At 38.4% G+C, this 22165-nt stretch overlaps 2 protein-coding genes across 7 annotated transcripts in view; one reads left to right on the top strand and one right to left on the bottom strand.

Moving 5' to 3' along the window:
* tey (teyrha-meyrha) overlaps nucleotides 1-6961 on the top strand; it is an 18950-nt gene extending 11989 nt beyond the window's left edge. For 2 of the 6 annotated variants that reach the window (XM_069509095.1, XM_069509097.1), the window contains 5 exons: nucleotides 630-805; nucleotides 1520-1736; nucleotides 2428-2530; nucleotides 3370-5221; nucleotides 5874-6245. In XM_069509095.1, the coding sequence (XP_069365196.1) occupies nucleotides 630-805; nucleotides 1520-1736; nucleotides 2428-2530; nucleotides 3370-3556 (683 nt within the window). In that variant the 3' untranslated portion in view covers nucleotides 3557-5221; nucleotides 5874-6245. Of the gene's footprint in view, nucleotides 1-629; nucleotides 806-1519; nucleotides 1737-2427; nucleotides 2531-3369; nucleotides 5222-5873; nucleotides 6246-6831 lie in introns of those variants that run through there. The other 4 variants (XM_069509096.1, XM_034983444.2, XM_069509099.1 and 1 more) reach the window with 4 other exon arrangements.
* On the bottom strand, nucleotides 6752-22165 carry LOC117995401 (uncharacterized). The gene is made up of 17 exons (XM_069508807.1): nucleotides 22120-22165; nucleotides 21203-21280; nucleotides 19886-20003; nucleotides 19718-19803; nucleotides 17623-17783; nucleotides 16890-16968; nucleotides 16274-16400; nucleotides 15302-15408; nucleotides 14742-14846; nucleotides 14121-14231; nucleotides 13252-13334; nucleotides 12567-12740; nucleotides 11572-11638; nucleotides 11450-11493; nucleotides 10718-10902; nucleotides 7555-7768; nucleotides 6752-7026 (listed from the first exon to the last, which is right to left on the bottom strand). The coding sequence occupies exons 1-17, from the start codon at nucleotides 22145-22147 to the stop codon at nucleotides 6907-6909; spliced, it is 1887 nt and encodes a 628-aa protein (XP_069364908.1). The 5' UTR covers nucleotides 22148-22165; the 3' UTR covers nucleotides 6752-6906.

Raw genomic sequence — 22165 nt, 5'->3', positions numbered from 1 at the left:
CAAATCGTTTTCTGTTGAGAGGCTTCGGCCGTACGTAACTAGTTACTAAATACTACCCTATAGGCAAAGCCGTACTGTCATAATATGATTTAGCATTCCGATACGATGCAGCGTACAAATTGATCAGGGTAAAATAAAAATGCCATATGGCATACCCCTTCCACATTTTAGTAAAAAACACATGATAACATGTGCCTGACATACAACCTGCCGTAGATTAAAGTAATATGTACTTACTGTCTTGAATACAATTTTTGTCTAAATAATTATTAATAGAAACAGTAAAAGGTTTTAGTACGAAACGCCTTGAACGTTGAAACGTTATTTGTTTAACCGTGGTCCCTCCCGTATCATAAATGGAAATTGGGCTGATGGTAACAGTCATTCATTAGGTCATAGGTTAATTTTTAAAATAACGTAGATACGTGAACTGGGTAAATCTGTACTTAATCTAATATACTTAGACGGAAAAGTTTTCTATTCTTTTCTTATTCGTAATAAATGACAACATACATACAAGAGGGAATTATAATGCCTACGTGGTATCTACAGTATAATCAGCACACTACTATACACAGGTATTACAAATTTCTTGATTATGAAACCAATATTAGTCCGTATACGTCCAGCCGACGGCGAACGGAAGTCCTCATGTGGGGTGTGCGGCGCTCGACTCGGGCCGGGGGTGGCACAGGCACACTTCCTGCAAGAGTTACAGCATCTATACAGCTTGACGGCTATTCCACGCGACGCGTCCGCTCCGTCACATTCCCTGCACCACCAGGATGAAGATGCCCGTTGGGAGGTAAGTGGTCGTAGTGCCCGCTCTTGTTGAATGTTAGGCCGTAGGCGGGCCGGTGGGTGCACCGCTCATCTCAAATATATCAGGGGCTTTAGACCATAGGATCTTTTCAGAAGATACAAACTACTAAGTAAATCTGTAGGTAATATACCTACTAAATTATTCTAACAATCATGGGTCAAGTAGTATATCCAATAATAGGTCTCTCGCGAATACAGGAATTAAAAAGTATTTGCATTTTTGTTAATATCCTATAAGCTCGTGATATGTTCATACTCGTACAGTATAGATTATAGATATAGGTTCTTATTCCATTTTTCCACACTAAAATAGCCACTCTTGGATTTATATTGGGAACCCTGTATCCGTCTATAATTTGCGGACGGCAAATTGGTATATTATTTTCCAGTCCGGGGTGGATAGACACATGTTTGTGAGTATAGTATAGGGCGGATAAATGGAATAAGCCATCTAAGCTCTACACGCTCGCTTATTTGACTAGACGTTGCATACTCCAAAGAAAGCGCCTCATTCAAGCCGTAGGAGTTGTTATATATTGATAATAAAGTTTGGTTTTACACGCAAAGGTCACGGACACTTGAAAAATGGTTTTAATAATTTAATAATACAATTTCCAATTCAATAATGGACGAAGTTACTGATTGGAATCTTGGGCTTATAACTTTTCATTGTTTAGAATATAATTTTATCATCCAGACATACCAACGCATACGCGCAAACCGGCAAAGGCGGCTAAAGCTCCGCACTCGCAAGCGACATCACACTGTTGAAAGCATGCTGGGCTATGACCTGGATGATGAGAGGCGCGAGGATCGGTCGCGGGAGTCCCGCACATACGACGCGGAAGACGAGCCAGTCGATGTGGAGGGAGACTCCCTTGGGTGGCCCGAAGCGGCGATCAACATAGATGGTAGTACGGAATTTTCGAATAAATTGGTTATTTTTAAACTAGACTCTAAGATAATTCACATTCTTTTCCCTTAAGCGCAACGTACACCTGTGGAGTTGAGTAGAGTCAAGACATAGCGTCTTGATAATTAATAAAGTTGAAAACACGCTGAAATATTGTAGTAAAAATGGGTTTCTGTCGCTAATAGTATATTTATATTAATGAACTCCATATTTTTTCCTCTTTCATATTTTGATATCCCACTCGATACAATAGCAAAAATTTTTTTTAAGACCCACACTTTTTCGGATATATAACATCCCACCAAACAAAAACCAAAAACAAACTACTTTCCCATTTTTTTGGATGTAGGTAGGTACACGTGTGGAATGTGGATGCGGTATTTTTTGATAACCACTGGTTTTTTTCATACCTTTTCCAGTGAATTTTCTTTTTTTTTGTACTTGCTTATAGTTTAGTCATAATAAATGTATTTATAAGGCGATCAGCCTTGTAATAGTTTTAAATCTAGGAATACTTACTCTCGTATCTGATAAAACCCAGCAAAAATCTTTTATTTTAGAAATTCGGAAATTATTGTTGAATTTATTTATTTACAGAACACAATATGCTGATTTGAAATATCTAATCGAGAAGTAACAGTACATAAACTTGTTTATATGCCGATGACACAAACGAATTATTTTATTTTTAGAAAAAGAGCATCGCAATGATGGAGACAAGTTGCATCTGAGCTACGCAGAGGACCTCGAGATATCCAGCACGAATGACACCATGCAGTCGCCCGAACGCGTGAGGTATTTTCTATCTACGAGTAAATCCAACAGCCCACAATCAATATATTAAAACAACAAACCCAGCCAAGTGGGAGTCAGACTCCCGCACCGAGGGTTCCATACTACAGTCGTATTTTTCGTCATTTTGTACGATAATTCAAAACTATACATAAAAATATATGGAAATCTGTTTTAGAATGTCCAGGTAAAGTCCTTTCATATGACACCCCACTTGGTATAGTAATCTAACTTTAAAAGTTGAAAATACTAATAATTTATGAACACATTTGTGATGTAACCACAAATTCACGGTTTCCAGATTTTCCCGTGTGCTATAAGACCTAACTACCTGCCAAATTTCATGATTCTGGGTCACCGGGAAGTACCCTATAGGTTTCTTGACAGACACTACAGACAGACAGACAGATAACGAAGTTCCTTTTACCTTTTGAGGTACGGAACCCTTAAAAATTTCAATTACCATTTCCAATCTGCAGAAAAATACGCGATTTCCATTTCATGATTAGTTTTAATATTCACCAAACTAGAGATTACAGACGTCATGTCTGTAACCAACGAATAAAGAGATCTTCTTTGCTCATGTTAGTTCTAGTGGAAAAGGACCAATGAGAAAGCCTAGCTCTTTAATGCATATAAAACGTTAAATTTTTAACCTCCTGTAAAGGTTTATCACGTATCATAAAGTTTTAATATCAATAAATAGCTATGACTTTATGTCGACTCCACAATCCTCAGCATTTTACGAGTGAAAACAGGTAAAAACAAACATGATAAGGCAATTGCTTGTCGAGTAAGCAGTTACTTATGTAGTCACCTCAATGATACCTTTATACTCACAGGATTGAAACACCAAAGCCATTGTCCCTGGAGTGTACGAAGACGGAGAGCGCAGAGCGCCCGGCAGAAGTGAGCACCTCCGAGTGGTCGGGCGCGCCGGACGCCTGGCCCGCCCTCGCCGACGCTTATGCCCACGCCCATCACAAAATCGACGGTGAAATGCCTTCTTCGACCGACTCCCGAAACTAATGCTTATTCAGAGCTTAGAATCGAATCCATATATCTACTTATCAATAAAAAAGTATAAAGCTGGTATCCTACGTCACCGATTTTAGGTAAGTGCGTGGATTAATTTGTCCGGTTACGTCATAAAAGAATACATTGGCTCACTTATATTGATATTGCTGCAATTTCAATAGTTGTGGTTAGCTGAATTTATGGTATTACTAGAGGATGCCCGCGACTTCGTCTACGTGAATTTAGGTTTACTTGGATCCCGTGAGAACTGTTCAATTTTCTGCTCAAGCTGACTCTGTACCAAATTTCATCAAAATTGGTTGAACGGTTGGGCCGTGAAAAGCTAGCAGACAGTCAGATAGACACACTTTCGCATTTATAATATTTGTATGGATGGATGGTACTGCAACTGTACGTTTTAACTAATAGAGAGTGAGTGTCACCTCATGAGAGGTGATTGCGAACGTCACGCAGTAGCTATGAAAATATGTCGGTAAGTCTCAAGGATCAGTGCTCGTGTACCACAAAGGATTTAAATTATTGTGATACAAAGAGAAACAATTACACGAGCAGCATTTCCACGTCTTTACGCCACAATGGACTATATAGCATCAAAATATCAAAATAACGTAACTGCCAGTCCATGATGTTTCCGCTACGAGCTTAGCGCGGTGCGACAACCGTCACAAACAATTTTTAAAGAAGTTTGTAGATTCGTGGAGTCTACTTTGTTGACGGATCCGTAATCCATATTCGCCGATACATACGATTCAAGGGAATCTAATAGGTACATAAATCCGGCGTTCGTCACCCCACTTATCGTACGGCGTACCTACTGCAAAAAGTTTTGGCATGCGGCGACGCTTCTGTTTTTGGCTTTTCGCGACCAATTTAAGAAGTCGTCGGTCATTGGTTTATGTATCCTTTATATTTTTTAGAGTTATGATTGTCTACATTTCCAATCTAGACAGTGAATTTATTGTTATTTAATTCGAGATAAAATTGTGCTACACAAATTACACTATTTACTTAATTTTATAAAATAACCGTGTTTTAATCACTCACGTCATAAATAGGTAAGGCAAATTAATTTTCATGTTAAATAACACTAAATAACTTTTATTATATCACAAAAAGAACACATCATCTAATAGGAACAAACTGTACCTAATCATCAAAAGAAGCCTATCACTAATCATCTAAATATTTAACAACTTTAATCAATTTTTGAGAGTGATCATTCTTGTAATATGAGTGAATTATTGTGAATATCAATTATCAATTATTTAGAAAATAATTGTACCTAATCTTCCTTTGAATATAGATGTAAATCGATAAATTGGTACTACCTAGTTATTGTTAAATTTGCTATATTTGTGTAAATATAATGTTTGTTTATTTGATGTTAAATTAATTCCCATTAATGTTACCTATCGACAAAAATTAATAATCAATCTATCTGTAATCTGTTTATAAGTTTTTTAGATTTAGCAATTTTGTTATTTCATATTTGTCAAAAACGGTTATACAATTTATAATTAAAGTAATTTATCAACAGACTACAAATAGATGAATTATTGATTTCGGCCATTTGTCGATTAAATGTCTAGTATAAGGAGTATTTCAACTAAGACTAACTTATTAGCCTCGTCTAGATCACTAGGAACTTTCAAGAAGGTTTGTTTGTTTGTTTGTATACACTTTATTGCACACAACACAAAGTAAACATTGAAAAAACACAATACAGGATCTTATTCTAATAGATGTAGCATGCAAAGGCGGCCTTATCGCTAAAGCGATCTCTTCCAGGCAACCTTTGACGAAAGGAATCACGAAAGCACGGGTTGGTGCGGCAGCCGAAAATGGCCCTAGTTATTATTATAAATTAGACTACATACACAGTACATTCAAATAATACACAAATAAATATAATTATATATACCCATATACATATCTCTATAATATACTACATAATTCTGTTTACATAGATAAATAATAGTTCTTCAAACGATTTTTGAAGGTGTTTAAGGATTTCGCCTGACGTATTTCAGCTGGGAGAGAATTCCAGAGCTTGACACTGTTAGTGGTGAAAGAGTTACCATAGTATACCGTGCGGCTGTGTGGAGTCATAAGCTTATTGTCGGTGCTGGAGCGGAGGGAGAACTGATGGTTCTCACCAAGATAGGAAAACCGTTCTTTTAAGTATGATGGTGTTTGAGGGTAGTACAGAATACGATATAGGAGCGACAAAGCGTGCATCTCCCTCCGCCGAGATACTGGCAGCCACTTTAGTTTAGCACGGAACTCTGATACATGATCATATTATAAGGTATTTATTACAAGGTGATATCTATTTCATTTGTTTATCTACCTACTTATATACTACACAATTCACGACGTTTGCCTAAAGCTGCTATCCATTGAACGAATTTTTTAGCGGTCTATAGCTAGAAATAGTACGAATATTAAAACATACCTACCTGAGCATGCTTTTCTTAGGATTTATTTGGTATCAAAATCTTATACCTACCGACCATATACGACGCCACTAAACTAGGATCTGGACGAGCCTAACAGAAAATGCATGTTTAAATGTATATTATCATGTCTTAACGCTTAAAAATGTAGATGATAACTGTAATTAATTTATTATATAATGTGCCATTATTATTTAAAAGACTATTATTAAAATAAAAATGAAACTTCGACGTTAGTTAAAATCATTTATGTACATAAACCATACTCGCAAACCATAACCTGAATGATATTATACGCCGAAGGAACCCTACAATAGTGATTTTACTAGAATAATTGACATAATCTCAATAATGAGTCATTGACATGCTATATAGAGCACATTATATTATATAAAATACAACATAACAGACTAAGTTTCCTTACTAAGCTAGGCCTAGTTGAAATAAATCATGTCTCAATATTGATATTCGCAAATTACGTAAAAATAATTAAGACCACATTAAGAATTTACAATTTAAAGAAATAATAATTATACATTATATTATGTTCTTAGAAAAAGTACATGCTGATATCCTATCCATTGTCCCTTAGGATCTTTGGCAATATAGACTCCATATTTTTTATTTTTGTCGATTTTAAATCTTTCAAAATCATCCACCGAACTTTTGTTGGTGTTCAATATGTAGGATTAAAAAGTTCGTAAAATATTTTTCAAATTAATATTTTTCAAGTAATTAAGTGTACAGTAAATTTAACAAAATATCGTGTTATTTTAACTAAACGAACATTAAATTTCGGTTTTTCACCAGGTAATATTGTAAAGAAGAGATAATATTGCAAAAGAAAGAAAGAACATGTAATATTGTAAAAGAAAGACGAAGGGGCTATTTGGGGTCATTCGAATTGAGTTTGAAAGTAGAGCGTCGGTATGCATCGTCAGCCGTGGAGGCAGAGGCACGGAGTATCGGCTCCGTGTCAGAACCAGGTTTATATTCTTGGACAACCTGCAATGTAAAGAAACATAATTATACATCTAAAGGTAAGACTTAAAACTAACCACAAATAACTAATCTCTCTCTCTCCGATCGTTCCTTCATTGCTGAAGATCGTGGTCCTGGCAAACTGCCCTCGAATGGATTATTTGTTTCCATTGACACAAGTTATTTGAGTGGGCATATCACTCACCCAAATAACTAATAGGTACTTCCAAATATCTCTTCTACTTTTGTGCGTTTTGTACCTACCTACCTATCTTCTGTCATAACTACTTATCTTTGAGAATGGATTTTGGGTGTGATATGAACGTAATACATCTATACTTACTATAGTATCATTGCTGAAATTTAGTTGCTTAAATAAAAAGGATGGGCTGTACCGCTGTATTATCTTTTGTACGCAAAAACCCTTACAATGGTTAAGACTACATCTAGGAATCTTTACTCATGTGTTACAGCCTCCTATTCTGTGCACGCTTAAAAATTCCTATATTTTAACTGTTTATTTATTTAAACATTTTTTAAATGTCAACTAACCTTTCGTATATAATCTTCGCGCGCAGTAAGTTGAGTTGCTAACTCCTTTTTCCGCATTTCCAGGGTAGGGTCGTAGTTTTCATTAAGGCTTTTTTCTATGCGTTCGTATTCCCGGTACAAGTTTGCATATTCAGCAAGATTTTGCTTCGCCTCTTGGCTTCCACCACATCCCTTGGAGGTGGCTGCATCGAAATCTTCGCGTTTAGTTGCCAGGCTAATTGACATACAAAATCAGTAGTTGAAAAACTTTAAAACTTCAAGGGTGTCTGGAAGGGGGTTGCCATGATACCAAGTGTCTGGCAATGCACGACGTGATTTCTAATATTATCATGAAGAATATATTATTTAAAAAGATAGACTCTAAACTTTGACGTCAGATTTTGTACACGTTTATTACCTGTTATCTCCCAAAACTACCATGATCCAAACAAACATCCAAATAAGTCTATGTAATGTATGTATACGTTGGGGACCGAAGGTCTGGCATGCGCTGGCTCTTAGTCCATAATATTTAAGTACATAATATTACATACCTTCTACCTAACACTAAATATTGAGTTTGAGATATTTCCAAACATTTTGATTTTGTCATTTTTGTCATTATGCGTCTATAATCTAGATGATTTACTTTACGCTATGAATTCATTGGTAAATTTTCTTTCCATCCAGCACATTAGCACAGTATAAGGACTCTGTGACATGCAGCGCTTTACAAACTGAAAATAATTGCGAGTGCAGGTAGGTATGTAAAGTTAAACAGACCGGACTTCTATATACACGCAGAGCAAACGCAAATTTCAACTGCGCGTGAAAATATCGTAGTGTAAAATCACTTTGTTGTAAAGAATAAAAATGCTGGTTTATTTATTCTCATCTTTTGTAACGTAAGAGCTTTTCTCTTCACTAAAGACTGATGCATTTGAGTTGCGTGAGTTAACAAATGTCTTGCAATGCAATGCAAACAAGTAATAAGCTTACAGCCTTAGAACACTAACGGCCATTACGCACTGAACTTCCGTCATCCTAGTTCTATCCATCATCCGTGAGAATACCAGCGATTATCTACGATATAATGTCACAAGCTACCATAAAAAACAAAAAGGAACGTATTTTCAAGGATTTGGATCGGATGAGTGCGTAACCGCCGTAATAAGTCACTCGACTCGCTTTACTGGCATTTTAGATGTTTTTAAATTTGAAATTTCACTTAATAAATATAGGCAAAGCAGTAATAACGTGCACCGACTTGTTTACCTTCCAAGCCAGCTAAATTTGAATAGCTGATATTGGCGAAGATTTGGTTTTACGCGTTGTATTTCTAGGTTTCAAGTGACAAATCTGCGCAATCATTTGTCTTTTAAAACAGCAAGTTAAAATGAAGCTGCGCAGGTAGCCAGACTTCAAGAAGATTTGCCTGTTATAGAATTCAAATAGAGTGCTTATGCGATGTAAGGATAAACAAAAAGATAATATATAGATTTCTGCATAGTTATTTCCATGCTTTTTTATTTTGGAATTATACTAGATAGTTACATGTTTTTTTGACAATAATAAGTGGGTTCCTTTTTTAAAATTATTTTTCATATTGAATGCTGGTACATTTTGGTGTCGTAAAAAGTACGCGTTGCGTTGCTATCTGCAACGAAAATAAATCGTATTTTATTAAAATTCATAAGTTTTTTAAATTCTAAAATGAGGTTAAGATGTTTGGTTAATCTATACTAGAATAATTTTAAATGCGATGTCTATCTTTTCGTCTGTGTTTGTCTGTTACTTTTTCATGGGCATTTGGTACAGAGATAGCTTGTATCCAGAAGATGTGCATAAACTACTTTTTATTTCAGAAAATCATAGAGTTCGAATATTTCAATCCACGCGGATGAAGTCATCTAATCTAAATATATTATAAAAGGAAAAGGTGACTGACTGACTGACTGACTGATCTATCAACGCACAGCTCAAACTGCTGAACGGATCGGGCTGAAATTTTAAATGCACATAGCTATTATGACGTAGGAATCAGTTAAAAAAGGATTTTTGAAAATTCAATCCATAAGGGTGTGAAATAGGGGTTTGAAATTTGTGTAGTCCACACGGATAAAGTCGTGAGCATAAACTAGTAATTTATATTATTACTGTTCTCCCTTACATCGCATAAGTGTGGGTGCGTATCTATAAAGAATCTCATGGAATAATTAATAATTTAATTAATGATTTTTTGTAGTAAGTTGGGGCTGGCAACGCCACGCTATGAGTGCATCAGTGAAGAGAGGGGTTAAAGTGGACCCATTTCTATAGACCTTTATCAACATTTAAAACGTCAAACACTACTGAGATACTATTCAGTTTCAGGTAATTCACCTACTGGGAAACTGGTTGTCTAGGGTAGCCTGATGCACTGGTGTGACCTCCACACACGCGTAAAAGCACTGCCTACCCTAAACAAATATTTTATTTTTGAATATTATTGAAATTTACTTTCCTATTTTATATATGCCTGGTGCCTTATGCCTTCCCTGGTGAAAATACCTGTGTACACCACTGGCGTCATGTGACATCACCGCTAGTGATTTTTTGACATCGAAGTTAGGTATGACACCGTATTAAAAGACGCTAAGTAGGGCCATTTTGTTTTTATACATAGTCGACGTTTTATTGCATTAGCTAGGTGGTGGTACTACTAAATTAGGAAACTTAGCTTTTAGTTAGGGGTAATAAACCCCAAACTTAAAACTTAAAGGGCGTATGAATGCAACGCATACACGCTGCGTAAAGCATAGTTAGGTCTGTACGTGGTAGCGGAAAAGTGCCCTCGACGACATCGATAGATTATTGAAAGATAACATGATAAAGTTATCAGGTCAACTATCAATAATCAGATTGGTCTGTTAAACGGGCATTACTACTAAAAAGAGTTGTAGGAACATGAGCGAACACCCTTACAGCCCGTTCCCACTTGTCGGCTGTCGGGCCTGGATTTTAATCGGATGTTGCAGTGGCAGAACATTTTATATGATTTCTCGTCGGCGCCGACACAAAATCAGTTTCAGACAAATGTGAATAGCTTTGCATAAAATGTAATATTAAAATCCGGGCCCGACAGATGACAAGTGGGAACCGGCACTTAGGCATTCAGTTAGCTAATTGCGTAAGACATACTCACTCATACATGGAAGTGTAGAAATAATGAGGACGGCTGACAGCGTTCAGGAAACGCGGCACGATTCCCTCCCCCTCGCGATACAAGGTTAGAAGACGGTTGTAGGACATGCACTTGTAGGAGGGCAGCTTAACCATCCGGTGGCCTAGTTTGATCACGTTGATCTCACTATTGTGTAGTACCGGTTGCTAGTGGAAATCATTAAGTTATTGGTGTACCATTTAACTAAGACGGTTCCCGAGGCAGAGATTAAGGATTTAGGGAGTTGAACATCCGTTTAACAGATTTTAACGTTTGGTACAAAGATAGCTTGCATCACGGGGACTGACACAAACAGTTTTTTGTCCCAGAAAATCAAAGAGTTCTTTTACGAGATATATAGAAACGAGATATTGGCGTCGGTATAGTAGCCGACAGGAAATATTGTACATCGGCCTTTACAAAGAGATAGCGGTTTCAAAGAACGTTGTCTCTGTCATTGAGGCCGACTAAAAGTCACAATATAAGTGACAGAGACAACGCTCTACGAAGGCGAAATCTCGTTCTAAAGGTCGATGTACCTACAATAATATTTCTTTCCGGCTACTGTACCGTATATTTGGTACAGAGATAACTTGCATTCTAGAGACAGACAGATTCTAGAGATAGGAACGTTTTATCCCGCAAAATTTAAAAGTTCCTATGAGCATCAGCTAATATAAAATATTTAAAAACACAAATGAACTTGTAACTTACTCCTGTAGAATTCCTTGCACCATACGTAGGGATGTGGCGCAGACCTGTGTAGAAAAAATTACAAGAGAACTTAGCTGCAACATTACACATACAAATAGAATTGAATATATCTTCACACTGACCCATGTGATGCGCAATGGTGAGTGGGATCCCCGAGAGGGGCTGTTGCATTTTTAAACCATTCAAAACCTGGTAAAGAAATGAGATATTATGACTACTGATATGATATAGAAACGAGTTGATATAGAGAGTTGTCTCTGTTGTCGTTGAGACCGACAAAACGTCACATAGGTATGAGTAGGGTTGCCAGGTCGCCAAACCTAATAGCCGCACAGACCAGCCAGTTTGGCCGGACATTTGGGTAAAAAGGCCGGACACCTTACATTATTGAGGATTTTGTGTCTTAGTATTAATAGGTACGACAAAAAATTGCATGTAAAATCAAGCTTTTATTATTATTACATAAATCTTGTTGTCGGGCGGCACTGACGCCTACGAGAGCGACCGACAGTCGACTTGCCTGCGCTCGGCCACGCTCGTTTGCGAAATGTAAAAAGCCTAACAAAAGCCGGACAAGCCGGACACTATTTATTTTGGCCGGACACGCAATCAAAAAGCCTACCTATCCAGCTTTATCCGGACGCCTGGCAACCCTAGGTATGAGTGACAGAGACAACGCTCTACGAAGCCGAAACCTCTTTCTAAAGGTCGATGTACAATATTTCCTGCCGGCTACTGTACTAACTTATTTCCGCGGATATGGTATCATCATCATCATCATGATCAACCCATCACCAGCTCACTACAGATCTCCCTTCAGAGTGAGAAGGGTTTTGGCCATAGTCTACCACGCTAGCCATGTGCGGATTGGTAGACTTCACACACCTTTGAGAACATTATGGAGAACTTTCAGGCATGTAGGTTTCCACACGATGTTTTCCTTCACCGTTAAAGCACGTGATATTTAATTAATAAAAACGCACATAACTCCGAAAAGTTAGAAGTGCGTGGACAGGATCGAGCCCCGACCTCCGATTAGAAGGCGGACTTCCTAACCACTAGGCTATACCAGCTAGGATAAGGTATAAAATAAGGATAATGTAAGAAATAACATTACCTGTTGAATATTCACACCAACGTTATGCGAGGGCGCCGTACTCTTGCTGACGACGAACGGTATGTTGGCGCGGTTGGTGTCTCCGTAATAGTAGCGCATACCGGCCTGTTTCATTTGCGATGAAACTGTCGGCAACTCGTACCGCCGACTTTGGTACTTTACACGTCGATTCACCTAAATAGGTAGTGTTTCGTTTTTGTTTGTTATTGTTGTTAAGTTTTTTGTTAATTTGTTTTGGATGCTGTTTCCTTTTTGGGTTAAATATGAGTATGAAAATAATTAATAGTCGTGCCCGTGAGATTATTATTCAAGTAGTCAATTATTTTGCAAAAGAAGGAAGTAACTAGTTCTATAGTTCACAGATTTTGCGGAAAAACGGAACCGTGCGCGTCAATTAAGAAGGTTCACTTGAAAAACAGCCTTTGACTGTTTGACACACTTTCGCATTTATATAGTACTAGCTGTTGCCCATGACATCGTCCGCGTCCCGTGGGAACTGTCTTTTCTTTGGATTTTCAAAATAAAAATTTATACGAATCTTGTCCTGACAGTAACGAACATAAAAAAAGAATTACCTATCCAATTTGGTGCAGTCGTTCGGAAGTTATGAGCATACGTAGGTACATTTCTGCCATTCATTTGTATTTATACTGATTATGAATTAGTATGGATAAACTGAACTAACCTTTTTTCTAGGTTTTATCATTACGTCTTCCGAAGGTATCATAATATTGTTCGTATCTTCCTGGCACGCCGCAGAGCAGTGAGCTACGAAGGCATATACTAGTAATTAATCTAAGAAAGTCAGAATCACGTTACACGTGTTGACTCAAATCCAAATTAAGTCAAATTGCTGTGGTGAACTAGTTGTCCAAATTTGGAGGTAATTACTAAACAGCTTGCTTGATAAGTAAGCTCATCAGCGCAGGAAAGTTCCGGGTCCGTTTACCCGTAGGTTTAGGGTCCGGTCTGGGGGAAAGGTCCGGCCGTGGCTACTGGCTAGTGACCACTCTGCCAACAAAACCTTAGAGGCAATGGATTCTGGGACGATAACAAGCGCGCCTCATCTTTTAGGCTGCATCATCACTTGCGAGTGGGTTTGATTGCAGCAAGCGCTAGGTCATAAATTAAAAAAAATTGCATAGAAACTGGTTAAGAGTATGCTAAAACCGACCAAATGCAAGTCCGACTCGCACACGAAAAAGTTCGTGAGCCTTTTAGTTTTGTTTTGTGATGTAACCACAAATTCACGGTTTTCGGATTTATTCCTTTACTTGTGCTATAAGACCTACCTATTTTCCAAATTTCATGATACTAGGTCAGCGGGAAGTATCCTTTAGGTTTTCTTGACAGACACGACGGACAGACGGACAGACACACAGACAGACAGACAACAAAGTGATCCTATAAGGGTTCCTTTTTTCTTTTGAGGTACGGAACCCTATAAAGTACAATCTTACCTATACTTGTTCCAGATTTGCCCACTCGATCTTAGAAGGTGAAGGCAAGAAAGGCATGCGCCAACTTGTAATCGAATAACAAAAAACTACCCACCTTTGTGATTTTTCGTTTCTATGTTATTATTTTCTTGACGCGACCAGGGTACGGAACTTTTATTGAATAGCTCCACAACTGGCCTGCTTTCTATTTCGTTTGTATTGTTATCTAATTAACAAGAAGTCATATACATTACTTTATATATATAATTACTAGCTGATGCCCGCGACTTCGTACGCGTGGGTTTAGGTTTTTAAAAATCCTGTGGGAACTCTTAAATTTTCCGGGATAAAAAGTAGTCTATGTCCTTCCCCGGGTTGCAAGCTACCTCTGTACCAAATTTCGTCAAAATCGGTTGAACGGTTGAGCCGTGAAAAGCTAGCAGACAGACAGACACACTTTGGCATTTATAATATTAGTATGGATGAGTATGGATTTGTTCATGAACACATTTTATTTTTCGTGATGTAACCACAAATTCACGGTTTTCAGATTTTTCCCCTTACAGGTAAGGGAAAAAATCCTACCAAATTTCATGATTCTAGGTCAACGGAAAGTATCCTCTAGGTTCCTTGACAGACTGACAGACAGACAGACAACGAAGTGATGCTATAAGGGTTCCTTTTTCCTTTTGAGGTACGGAACCCTAAAAAGTAAAGCTTAAGCGATTGTTTTTACCAATAATATGGCTATGTTGTTGATTGCCGTGACGTTGCCGATTCAATGGCAAGCGCGACCCATGCCACCGTTCCTGAGTATCCTCTGGCCAACGTTGAGGTGAAGCTATGAAGGCAGATGTTACAACATTATCCTAACTATACAAAAATATAATATATATAAAGTTTTTTCAGATGAAAAGGCCTACGTTCTAGCAAAAACGAAGGCAGGTGATAGTACTCATGAATACCTACTGATATGATATCACAAAAAAAGCGACAAAAAATAAAAAACTATCCTACTATATTTTGTAAAAGTTCACGATATATTGCAAGTTCGAATTCGAAGTCAATGCCACGTCGTAGGTGGGGCAATAGCCCAAGTTTTGAACGCTATACATTGCGGGTTTAAAAAATACTAAATCAGTAAAACTACAAAATGAGGCAAATGGTTATCGGTAGTGGATTGAGTTTAGATAGTATAACAATAATGCTTAGTTTTCTGGTTACACCCTGTATGATAATGACTGTTTACAGTAAGACTAAGTACATAGAATCATGACGAGCATATTATGTACTTACTTGTTTCTGTACTAGGTTCTTTTGGAACGTGCCTGCGCCGATTTCCTGATATTTGCTTACTTTGTTGGCGCGATTCAACGTGCCTTCTGGAGTGGTTGATCTTTGGCCTAAAATAATACGAACGATAGTAGGTACAGCTATTGTTTATGTAGGAATATTAAACTTTCTGGTGCAATACAACATGGGGTTATTCAAGGGGTGGACCAACGAATTCCTAAAAGGCCGGCAACGCCTCGGCGGTTCCTCTGGTGCTGCAAATGTTCATCGGCGGCGGTAATCACTTAACGTCAGGTGACCCGCCTGCTCGTTTGCTTGGAATGGGTGAAACTACGAAAGGTGAGAAAGTGGGCGGTTTTTGTGTATCTTCGCATACCTATTGGATCTGCCAGGCTACCTACTCTAGTTCAGGTGGCTAAAAATCTACTATAGTGCATACATTTTGAGAAAGGTCTCGCCATATTTGCTCTGTGTCAACTGTCACATCTAAGTATGGTTTACCCTAAGATTAAGGACTAAAATCGTACTTTTGATATGACACATGGAGCAAATACGGCAAGTACTTTTCCAAAATGTATGCATAATATGCAATTTACCCCCAAAACTATGATAGCCTAGTGGTTAGGACGTTCACCTTCTAATCGGAGGTCGGGGGTTCAATCCCTGTTATGTACCTCTAACTTTGGAGTTATGTGCGTTTTAATTAATTAAATATCGCTTGCTTTAACGGTGAAGGAAAACATCGTGAGGAAACTTGCATACCTTCGAGTTCTCCATAATGTTCTCAAAGGTGTGTAAAGTCTACCAATCCGCACATGGCCAGCGTGGCCAGCTAAGGCCAAAACCCTTCTCACTCTGAGAGGAGACCCGTGTTCTGTAGTGAGCCGGCGATGGGTTGATCATGATGCTGATGATGATGAAGCTATGAAGTTTGAAGTTGGTTAAAAAAACAATAATTATTCAATAGGTACTAACTGTGCACATATATCATGGGCACATATGAATACATCTTCCTCGGTGTGGTCCGATAGCTCGTCGTCTCCGCATGCAACTTCTTGAGGCATATTCTTCATGCTTATTTGAACACTTTTTCCGCACATGGCTACACATTGAAAAAGAAATTGACTAATCTATCAACGCACAGCTCAAATCACTCAACGGATTGGGCTGAAATTTGGCATGCAGCTAGCTATTATGATGTAGACATCTGCTAAAAAAGTATTTTTGAAAATTCATCCCCTAAGGGGGTAAAATCAGGATTTGAAATTTGTGTATTCCACGCGACGAAGTCCCGGACATGAGCTAGTTATCTATAAAATGATGTATTTAAATTGTATAATTTTCGCGAGATATATCGAATCATACTAGTTTATAGTGTTGATTAAGTTCTCTCTTAAGGCTCTTTACTCACTGCATCCGAGCCAAATACTGGAACTACATGACTTTGCCGGTAAGGTGATAACTAGTCGAGGATGAAGTCTCTAGAACATACTGCAGTCAATTTATAAAATGTGATTGCCCAAACGCCACTGCGTCACTAAGTAACTATCAAATCGTTATAAAGACTAATCAGAAAGTCACATTTACTTACTATCGCCGTCAGCACGAGATCTACGTAGATGCGATCGTGGTTGCGGCACGTTTTCTGGAATCGCACGATTCGCTTTCGTCTGTATTATTAAAATATTAAGATTAATTAGGTATAGATTACTTTTTTTAAGTATCCATTAATACATATTTTAAACGCATAGCGTTTTCGAAGTTATGTGCGTTTCAAGCAATTAAAATATACTTACACTCACTCAGCTATGCTTGGAGAGACCTATGGTTGGAGTTTCTGCGTGATCAAATCAGAAATGAGGAAATCCGTAGGAGAACTAGAGCACATACTAGAGTAACCGACATAGCTTAGCGGGTTGCGAAGCTGAAGTTGCAATGGACCGGGCACATAGTTCGGAAAACCTATAGACATATTTGGGTCCCAGGGTGCTCGAATAGTGACCTTGCACCGGAAGGCGCAGCGTTGTAAGATGTGGATGAACAACATTAGACGAGTCGCAGGGAACCGCTGGATTCGAGCGGGTATGGGACAACTTATGTCCAGCAGTGGACACAGGTTGATGATGATGATGAGTTGCTTTAACGGTGAAGGAAAAGTTCTCCATACTATTCTCAAAGGTTTGTAAAGTCTACCAATCCGCATTTGGCCAGCGTGGTAAGCTACGGCGGACTATGGCTAAGCCTCTCATTCTGAAAGGAGTCCCATGTTTTGTGTAGAGAGTCGGCGATGGGTTGATAGTGATGATGATGATGAAGAAACTTGCCTTGGGTTGTCTCGTGGATTTATGAGCGTTGTATTTGTGGTTATTAACTCGGTTCAACATCTGATGCTGTTCGAGCAGATCTGGATCGAGGTAACCGCGCTTGGGGTTGCTATTTTGCGGCACCTCGATACGTCCTAACCTCGCTGCTTGCTGAGTCAACTCTGTAACCAAAAGCGCTAACATCGTTTTCTTCTAGCAGTACTTAATTAAACATTTTCTTCGACTCTTGGTGTAACGCCAACAGACGGAGTGGAGTAGCACCAAGGCACCGCTTCTTTTTGGTCATCTTAAACACAGCTTCAACATACGGTTGTTTTTTTTTTAACTGTGAACGTTTTAGCAGCTCATAGTGCAACGCGAGAGGAACCAGCCGATTCTTGGCCATAATATGACTGTGCATTACTCGCCGCCGCTAGTCAAGTTGCTCTACACGCCGCCGCTCTACTCGCTTCATCTCCAATCGCTTCCACTTAACGCGGACTTGATCGGATTATACTTAAAACGACTTGGATCATCACAGGATGATCAAAGTCGTATTACAAAGTGTGTCTATAAGGTCGAGCATTACTATGGTCTATAAAGCCTGCTCGAGTCAGGTCCGTCAGAATTATTTCTTGCATAATACCTATAGTACGCGACAGTTTGAGATTGCAATCAGGGAGGGAACGCCCCGCACACCCGCGCTAACCCGGTGCAGGCGAGCGCAGGTGATTTGTGGGTGTGCGGGGCATCCCCCTGTCTCATGCATCGCGGACTGTAGGTATTAACAAAACTTTTTCATTAACTAGGGATTCAACTGAAGTAGTCGTACTTATCGACTTTTTGCTTTGTCAACGATGGTACTAAGAGTAGCCAATAGTAAACACGGTTGTAAAGGAAACCCGAATGAAGTACGGTTGTAAAGGAAACCTGCCAAATATTTTACAAACATTGACAGAGTGTGCAAAGTTACAACTTATAACAAAGGCTATTTTGCTTCATGCGGAAGTGAATTTAAACGTGCAACTTATTTTTTAAAGTTGATCTAAAGAAATTTTGCATGAAAAGAAATATGCAAAATAAGCGTTGCCCAACAAACAAACGATGTAAACAACAACACGTGGAAGCTTGTGATAGGTGGAAGGAAAGTTGGTTCTCGTTAGAAAGTGCAACGGAACGCAAAAAATATTGAGTTTTATGGGTTATTCACTCATGGTCTAATCAGCGTCTTCGCCGGCGAAGACGAGGTCCCCGATTTCTAACGTCACCCGGACGTGGACTCACGCCACGGCCTCGGGGGCGTACGGACTAACCAGTAGTCCAACAACTCCACCCATCCCAACGTCATCCTAAGCCGTGGTCCGAGCCTCACAGGAGGCGCCCTTAGGAGGACGTTGCCTTCCGACCTCTCGAATTATTTCTTCGAGCCCTAGGGCTCACCCCCAGGCGGAGCTTCGCGCTCGCTAACCCCCCCGGTGACGCTGTAGCGGCCAGTAGGGCCTACGCAGCATAGTCAATCCGAAACAATACACAAAAAAAAATGGTCTAATCACAGTGAAGCTTGAATCAACTCTTCACTTTGCCTTCAGTTTCTAAAGTGCAATAGTTAGCAAGGTTTTTGACATCAAGTTTAGGTTAATTGGGATTTTATTTTATTAATCAAATCCGAATGTATCATAAAGAAACTCATACTACTTAATCAGAGATTGAGTTTTCAAGCGCTGCTATCTACCAAATCGAATGCAGCAAGTGGTTGTTTGGCAGAGGCATCGCTAAATGACTGCACTCGTGCTTGAGCGAACTTGAGCTTGGCACAAGGTAAGAAGCATTAAACTAAGATGATTTCTAACTCCGTGGCAAGAAGGTGTTCCGAAACCCAGCGTGAAATACCATGGTCGCCAAATTATTTCCTTGGATATTGTATTCGGTGGTAGGTAGGTACTGTCCGAAGTTGTTTGTTCAAGAAAATTTATTTTGACGAATTATACAAATATAAGTAAATAATATTTCTCTTCATAGACTAGTTGCGTCTAACGCGCTTCAACTGTAGGTACAGACTATGCAAAAATGTAGCCATGTATGTATACAGGTAGGTATGTATAATTAGAAAACTTACTTTTCTTAGGCTGTGTGCTAACAGATATAAGTGGATAATTTTCAGTGGCGCTGCACATCAAAGTTGGTTCTGCAATCGTTGTCATGCTGAGAAGAAAGTCAAGGCGTATAATTCATATTGATATATAAAAAAAATTGATATGAAATTAAGATGTGTTGCGCGCGGTACCTGCGTTTCTTTAATTTCTTTTTTTTCTTAAGCATTTTAACTAAATCAATTTTTTCTCTTAAATCGTCGCATCGAGCTTCAGCTAATGCAAACTGGTCATCAACTTCCGGTATTGAACCTGGTTATTATAAACGACAATTATGAATTGGCAAGTCAGATTGTACTAAAGGATTGGTAGATCACAGTTGCCGACAGAAGTGAAAACTTAAAACTATGAAATAATACTTTTTCGAATTTTCAAATTAATTGTACCTAACTAATATCAAAAATTAAAATTTCTTAATTTGTTAATTAAAACCATTAACATATAAATAGTTTTTCCCTCCAAAGTTCCTTTAAGTCAAGAGTGAGTCTTCTAGGCAAGTGCGCTCTATCTTAGACATCTTCTAGGCAAGTGCGCTCCATCTTAGACTGCATCATAACTTGGCATTAGGTATGTTATCCAAACTAATATTACAAATGCGAAAGTGTGTCTGTCTGTTCGTCTGTCTGTCTGTCTGTCTGCTAGCCTTTCACGGCCCATCCGTTCAACCGATTTTGACGAAATTTGGTACAGCGATAGATTGCATCCCGGGGAAGGCTACTTGTTATCCCGAAAAATCAAAAAGTTCCCACGCGATTTTTAAAAACCTAAATCCACGCGGACGAAGTCGCGGGCATCATCTAGTGTTTAATATTTTATGAATAAATGTGATATTTAATGAATAAACGCGCATAATGGCTTTAAAATCTTTAGTTTAAAACTTCTAGAAATTCAAAAAATGCAAATTAAAATAATGGGTCGGGAATACCTGCAGATTTCGATCGATCGGTCGCGGATAGCTGCATTTACCTTACATAAATATAATAATATGTATACATAGCTTTGTACTTGAAGTGTGTCTGCAAGGGCGTATTAAAAAAGTGACACTTGATAATGACTGGTATGCGTCGCAATGCGACTCGCACGCCACATATTTTGCATGGTATCAATTCGGAAACCTTCAGGCAAGCGCTAACAATACTTGTACAAAGTTTTAACTCAATTTAATGAAACGCGAACGCATAGGTAACGAACAGTTGAAATGTTTGTCTGTCTGACAAACATTTTTTATACAATACTAGCGACCCGCCCCGGCTTCTGACGGATGCAACATTTTGTAGAGGATTTTCCAAATAAAATTTGCATACAAACCTTGTCTTAGCAAACAACTGCGAACATTATTTTAAAAATTAGCCTTTGCCGAGCAGTTCTCAAGTAGGTAAGTAATGATCTTTCATGCGGTAATAATTGATTTGATTGATTTATTTTAAGTAAACAGATTTATCATAACGCACCCCTAATATCCAATTTTTTTTCAGAACGAACATTATCCAAGCATCCAGCGAGGCTGCTGGAACTCCTGTGACGTTTATCTGAAAATTCCATCACAAAGATCCATACTAGTATTAAAAATCAGTCAAGTGCGAGTCTCGCACACGAAGGGTTCCGTACCATCGTACAAGAAATCTCAGACCAGTATTGTAAACATTTATCGCTCCAACAGCTGTACAACATTGCAAGTTAACGACGGACAGCGCCATCTATAATGTGATTTAGTAAACATATTATTTGGTCGTGAACACAATTTTTTTGTGATGTATTTACAAATTCATGGTTTTCGGATTTATAAGACATTTGCTTCTTGCCAAATTTCATGATTCTAGGTCAACAAAAAGCACCCTATAGGTTTTAATTCCCTTGAATTGACAGACATGGCAAACAGACAGACAGATGAGGTGATTCTATAAGAGTTCCTTTTTTCCTTTTGAGGTACAGAACCCTAAAAATATGAGTATGTCTGTTATCTTATTAGCCAAGCTCAACCGCTGAAACTCCTACGGGGTTTTTAAAACCTAATTGCACGCGGAAAAAGTTGCAGTCATCAGCTACTCTTATTTATCTAGTACATAAGCATCATCGATCATCAATCATCATCATAAGTACTTAAGTATAGTCCCGACCAGTATTCTTTACTTTTTTTGACATCCAGTAAATCAAAATTTCACTAAGGTTCAAGCTTTTATGAATACAATATACCTATATCTAGGTAGCTTATAGTTTTATGTTGTACAAACGACATTCAATCTAAGGGTGGTAAGCAACTTTATAGTCGATGTTAAAATCTCATTCTATGAACATTTTTCATAAACACATAGAGCCCCATAAAAGCCCGTTTTTTAAAATTAGTTAGGTAAACTTGGCAAATACTAACCGACATTTATCTTATAACAGTCGTCCATTATCAACTTGAAATTTTC

Source organism: Maniola hyperantus, chromosome Z (genome assembly GCF_902806685.2).
Source record: "Maniola hyperantus chromosome Z, iAphHyp1.2, whole genome shotgun sequence".
In the NCBI taxonomy this organism is placed as follows: Eukaryota; Metazoa; Arthropoda; class Insecta; order Lepidoptera; family Nymphalidae; genus Maniola; species Maniola hyperantus.
Note: the sequence above shows the minus strand (reverse complement) of the source record. Positions and strands in the feature narration are given on the sequence as shown.

Coding starts and splice junctions, on each gene's coding strand:
- LOC117995401 (XM_069508807.1), bottom strand. CDS start 22,147: ATGGACGACTGTTATAAGATAAATGTCG. Junction 19,804..19,885: donor AAGAAATTAAAGAAACGCAG/GTACCGCGCGCA, acceptor CTTTCTTCTCAG/CATGACAACGATTGCAGAAC. Junction 7,769..10,717: donor TTCTACACTTCCATGTATGA/GTGAGTATGTCT, acceptor TATGTCAATTAG/CCTGGCAACTAAACGCGAAG.